This window comes from Rhinolophus sinicus, linkage group LG06 (genome assembly GCF_036562045.2).
Source record: "Rhinolophus sinicus isolate RSC01 linkage group LG06, ASM3656204v1, whole genome shotgun sequence".
NCBI classification, from domain to species: Eukaryota; Metazoa; Chordata; class Mammalia; order Chiroptera; family Rhinolophidae; genus Rhinolophus; species Rhinolophus sinicus.
In genome coordinates this window covers 131,998,309-132,003,731 of record NC_133756.1, presented here as the reverse complement: position 1 = coordinate 132,003,731, position 5,423 = coordinate 131,998,309, and the positions used below count along the sequence as shown (strand labels likewise).

The 5,423-nt window shown below is 57.4% G+C and overlaps 1 protein-coding gene across 1 annotated transcript; it reads right to left on the bottom strand.

Moving 5' to 3' along the window:
• Positions 1 to 1,243: 1,243 nt before the first annotated feature.
• Positions 1,244 to 3,821, bottom strand: MYOD1 (myogenic differentiation 1). The gene is made up of 3 exons (XM_019746604.2): positions 3,023 to 3,821; positions 2,474 to 2,552; positions 1,244 to 2,182 (listed from the first exon to the last, which is right to left on the bottom strand). Exons 1-3 carry the CDS (start codon positions 3,650 to 3,652, stop codon positions 1,932 to 1,934), a joined length of 960 nt encoding a protein of 319 aa, XP_019602163.2. The 5' UTR covers positions 3,653 to 3,821; the 3' UTR covers positions 1,244 to 1,931.
• Between the last annotated feature and the right edge of the window lie 1,602 nt (positions 3,822 to 5,423).

The window sequence follows — 5,423 nt, the reverse complement described above, 5'->3', positions numbered from 1 at the left end:
TGAGGCCCTTCCTTCTGGCATCACATCTTGCCTTCCTCAGGGCCCCCCACTTGAGCAGAGCCCTGGAAAGTGGGCTTGCAAGGTTTTCTAGAAAAAAGGGTAAGGGTGGGATGTAGGGAGGTCCTGGTGGCAAGTGTATGTGTTTTGGGGGTGGTGGTGGTGTGGTATGTGAGTGGGGAAGACATTTTGCCAGGCCATCCTTCCAGGGGACGACAAAGGCCTCTGGGAGGGCAGAGTGCGTGTGTGTGTTGTCTTGTTTCTCAAGACACAGCTCAAGTGGCACCTCTTCCAGGAAGACTTCTGCAGCACCCTGGCTAAATCAACGGCCCCTCCTCTGCTCTCAGTGTTTATATCTTGATGAGAGCATGTATGCAGCCTGTGATGATAACAGATTTGCATGTGGCCCTCTTCTTGCAGGGTCTGGGCTCCTGTTTCTGTGAGATATAGCAGTGCCCAAATGCTGTAAGTGCTGGGTTACTGGCTAAGTAGAAGCACCTGTACCTGTCTGGCCTTCAAAGCTTTCCCCTTGTGGTTACGCCTATCACTAAGAGCCTGTAAGTACCACACAGCTTACCGCCTCTTCACACTCATTTAGTTTCCTCATACCGTGTTCCCCCGAAAATAAGACCTAACCAGAAAATAAGCCCTAGCATGATTTTTCAGGATGACATCTTCTGAACATAATGCGTCTTTTGGAGCAAGAATTAATATAAGACCCGGTCTTATTTTTGGGGAAGCACGGTGATGCTGTGAGCACCCGATCACATCCTCTGTAGCCATGAGGATTCGGAGTGGCACCTGGGGCCATTACTTCCCAGTGAGCCTTCGGGACACCACACCTGGGTTCACTCTGTGTATGGAGGCATGTGATTCTCAACCTTGCATTTTGAAAAATGGGGAGCTTTTGAAAAATACCAATACCTGGCTCTGAGTTTGTGGGGCAGATACCTTAAAGCACAATCTTTGAGGGGGGGGGACCAGGCATGGGTCTTTTTGAAAACTATTCAGATCATTCTAATCTGCATCCTGACAGGAGAACCACTGACCTGCGTGTGGTGCTGCTCCTCACCGTCTTAGGAACCTCCCCACATATGGGAGACACATTGCTTCTTTCTCTTGGCCTCAGGCTTCCTCCTTGCAATCCACTTGCCGCCTACAGGGCTACTTGAGGTACTCCTTTTGGATTTTCCGTCCCCTCAAAATCCTGCCCCCATCCCTAGGGAAAGCCAGAGCCACCTCGGTATAAATTAGCGTTTTTATTTCCAACACCTGAGCGAGCGCCCGCGGCTCGCCCCGCCTGGTATAAACATACAAAGTGCCTGTCGCACCGCACACCATGCCTCAGAGATAAATACAGCCCTACGGGCTCCTGCTCTGTCAAAGCAACTCTTATTTACAGGAATAGATTACAAAAGTATTACAAAAAAGTGGTCCTGAACAGGGGGAGGGGTGAGAGTGGTTACCGTTACACTTGTTACACTTGGGACTGAGCGCACCCCGCTGGCTGTGGGAAAATGAGGATGTCTTCCGGGCTGGCAAAAGGAGAGGCCACGCCCCCATAAGCGACCTCGGCGTCAAAGGACTGGGCTTAGGTCGGCGCGGTTCCCACCCCCATGGGGGAAAGTGGCGAGGAAGAGGAAGGGCCTGGCCCCTCCAGAGTCAGCTGTGGCCCACTGAGGAACACATAACGGCCATCGCAGCGGGTCTCAGAGAAGGGTGCTGCGTGGAAAAAAAGGACTGTGTCCTTGCCCTGGGGTGCGGGAGGCAGGAGACACATCAGTTCTCCTGCCTATCCTCCCTTGGGAAGGGTCGCTTTAAAAGCTCAGTTGGGGGAGGCATTTAAGCTCAATCTTTTGGGTGCGAGGGACCCTAGGGGCACCATCCCTCGGGCAGGTGGACAGCGACGTCCTCCGACGCGGCCGCCCACACCCTCAGAGCACCTGGTAGATCCGGTTGGGGTTGGCGCCCGCGGGGCACTGAGGAGCGGCGTCGGGGGTAGGGGTGGGGGCGCTGCGATCGCCCTCGCTCGGGGCAGCGGCCTCGTGAGGGCCGGGAGACAACGCCGGCGGCGCGTCCGCCAACAGAAGCGCGGGCGCAGTGGGGCTGTCGGTGGAGATGCGCTCCACGATGCTGGACAGGCAGTCAAGGCTCGATACCGCAGCGTTCTTCCCGGGCCTGGGTTCTGCGCGGGGAAGGGTAGGTTAGTACGTAAGTGTTGAGCCGCGGACAAGTCTCCAACTTCTGGGCCCAGTCCTTTGCGGCAGACAGGAAACTGAGGACCTGCCATTGTCTGGGGTTATCCAGAGAAAGTGGGGAGCGAAAAGAGAGGGAGCTGCATGCTTGGTATTTCCTTCCTTGTGCCATCTCCCATGATGTATGTGTGTGGAGGGAGGGGGAGGGAGGGGGCAGGGATCCTAGATAAAGGGAAGCTAGGGCAGGTCAAAGAGTAACATGAGGAGGCGCGAATACGCACCGCTGGGCGCCTCGCTGTAGTAGGTGCCGTCGTAGCAGTTCCGCCGCCGGACACCGCTTGGGGGGCCGCTGTAGTCCATCTGCAAACGGCAAGGGCGACTGACTCAGGCCCATGGGACCACGCAAGCCTGGAACATCACTCTCTTTGGCCGCCCCTCCACAACTTCCCAAATCTCACCCTCGAATTTCCTGCCCTGATAGGGGTGGGGGTAAGGGTGGGCAGGAGCTGTCTGCAGTATGCAGGGCCAAATAGAGGGCAGAGTGTCACCTAGGACTACAAATCTTAATTTTGAAAATAAGGACAAGTGTAGAAAAAGCAGATCACGGCGCAGAGGTGTTGTAACAGTGCTCCCCAATCGAGTGGATTGCATCTGTACGATGCGTTCCCAAAACACTAGGCCACCCCAGTGGCAGCTGCCTGGGACAAGGGGTCCACTCCTGTCCAAACCTCTCCCTGGAGGGTCAGTTAGCTCCCCGCCCTCGGAAAGGCTTCCCAGATACTCCCGAGAGCTGCCCCCACTTCTCTTCTAGCCCGGGGTTCCAGCCTTACCATGCCGTCGGAGCAGTTGGAGCGCGGGCTGGACGCGTCCGAGTCGCCGCTGTAGTGCTCACCGCCGCGGCCGGGGGGCAACGGGCCGGGCGCGTAGAAGGCCGCAGCGGCGCCAGGGGGCGCGGCGTCCTGGTCGCGCAGCAGCTCCTGCAGGCCTTCGATATAACGGATTGCGTTGCGCAGGATCTCCACCTTGGGCAGACGCTGGTTAGGATTGCTAGACGTGCAGCGCTTGAGCGTCTCGAAGGCTTCGTTGACTTTGCTCAGGCGGCGCCGCTCGCGCATGGTGGCGGCCTTGCGGCGGTCAGCGTTAGTGGTCTTGCGCTTGCATGCCTTGCAGGCCCACAGTAGACAGCGACCCGCCTGGTGGTGCCCGCTAGGTGCGCGCACATGCTCGTCCTCGCGCGCGCCGGGGGCCGGGTGCACGGCCGCAGGGAAGTGCGATGGTTCCTCTGGCTTTAGGAGGGCGCCCACGTGCACGAGGCGCGGGTCCAGGTCCTCGAAGAAGCGCAGGTCCGGGGAGTCGAAACACGGGTCATCGTAGAAGTCGTCCGTTGTGGCAAAGTTGCAAAGAGAGCCGTCGGGGCCAGTCAAGTCTACGTCGCGGAATGGCGGCGACAGGAGCTCCATATCCCGGCGGGGAGCAGCGCAGTCCTGGCTTCGCCCAACCCCGGAGGCAGGGGTTGCCCGAAACTTTCTTCGGGTCTCCTGCAGCGCGTTAGCGAATTGCTGGGGGTCTGACCGTCCCCTACCCTACCCCGTCCTGTCCCGCCTGATGGACTCTGCGGAAAGTAACGGCAGCTCCCTGGGGCTTCTCCACCCCTATTTTCACGCCAGGCGCTGGGGGCGGGAGCGGGCGGCTGGGGGCGGGGGCGCCCGAGGCCAATAGGAACGGGACGGGGAGGAGTTTGGGATCCCCAGGGTGGCCGCAGGGGCTAGAGACTGGCCAGGCCCCTATCCTTAGACGCGCGCGCGCGCGTGGTCCGGCTCCTCCCTAGGCAGGAAAGGAGGCAGAGGCTGGCAGCCCAATGCTGCTACACTTGGCTCCCGGGCACACTCTTCCCAAACCTCTCCAGCACAGGACTCCTCCTATCTCTGCGGAAAACGCTGGCCGCGCGGGCTCTCACTTCCCAGCTGACTTTGGGCCGCTCTGTCCTCTGATTCGCGGGGGACCCAAAGCAGAATAGGAGTAGAAATCAGACCTGGAGAAAGGCACATAGCAATGGGGTAGAGACACATTCAGAGCTGAGATAGTGAGAGATATATATGCAAGAGGCTGAGACATTTAACGAGCAGAAAGCTGGAGAGTCAGAAGCGGAGAAACGCGCAATGAGAGATAGACCCGAGAGTCAAGTAGGCAAAACTGAGATAAAGTGGACGTGGTGACCATGCCATTAGGCCAGTTCCTGCTCATTTTCCCTGGACGCTTAGAAATCCAGTCTCATTTATACAGGAGTCCAGGATCACTACTAAAAGCTTCATGCCAATCTCTCCAAGCTCAACTCCTGCCCCGGCCTGGAGGGAGGGAGGGAAGTGGACGCCTGCCCATGTCAAACTGTGCATTTTGGCAGCCAGGTGTCCAGTGCTGCTCTCAGAGATCCCTCTTCAGCCCGGAAGAAAACTCCATCTACTTGGCGCTTGCCTCTGCCTCGCGGTGCTGCATCAGAAAAGTTCATCGCGCAAAGGCTTGGAAAGCCCAGACTCTAGAGTGGAATCTTTGAGGGTGGAGTTTACAGACCAATGACCTAAGTTCGAGTCCAGACCCCCAGTTTCATGTGTGATTTTATGCAAGTCATTCGCCTTCCGATCCTGTTTACCCATTGAGGACAACAAGAGCAATCTCTTAGAGCGATTGTGGTGGTCAGTGGTGAGAATCTAGAGACCAAAGATGTGGAAGCCTTCAGTCTGAGATGTAAGGCTATACTAGCAAGAGGGATTGCTTCTGTTGCTGGCACCGGTTGGATGGTGTGCTCTCTGTGGGCTTCCCAGCTGTTAGCTGGGGCACAGAGCCCTGCCAGGGGCCCATGTAATCTTAGGGCTCAGCTCCCAGAAGCCACAGCTGCATTTCTTCCCAGCAGGCCCACTGCAGAGACTGGGGATAGGAGGAGGCAACCACTCCATGGGATCTCTGGCTTCCTCACAAGCCTGAGGTCTCCCCACCCCCATAGGACTTCTCTGCAGTTCACACCTTCCTCTCAGCACTCTGGCTAGAGGTCTCCCTTGAACCAGATACCCCTACTGGGGTCTCTCTTCCTAGAGCCCAGAGATAAAAGCAAGAGTGATCTTTGTGCTTTTCCCACTAACTTCTGGGATCTGTCCTAACTGACCCTTGGGTGCTGGGAAGTCCTCCCTTCCCATCAAACCTAGAGGGCTCCCTTGGAGCCCTGCCTTCTTAACTTCT

What these genes read in the sequence shown, in the direction of transcription:
- MYOD1 (XM_019746604.2), bottom strand. Translation starts at nt 3,652, where the DNA reads ATGGAGCTCCTGTCGCCGCCATTCCGCGACGTAGACTTGACTGGCCCC. An exon ending in CCAACTGCTCCGACGGCATG is followed by an intron (nt 2,553 to 3,022) that starts GTAAGGCTGGAA and finishes TGCCGTTTGCAG; the next exon opens with ATGGACTACAGCGGCCCCCC. An exon ending in CTACAGCGAGGCGCCCAGCG is followed by an intron (nt 2,183 to 2,473) that starts GTGCGTATTCGC and finishes TTCCCCGCGCAG; the next exon opens with AACCCAGGCCCGGGAAGAAC.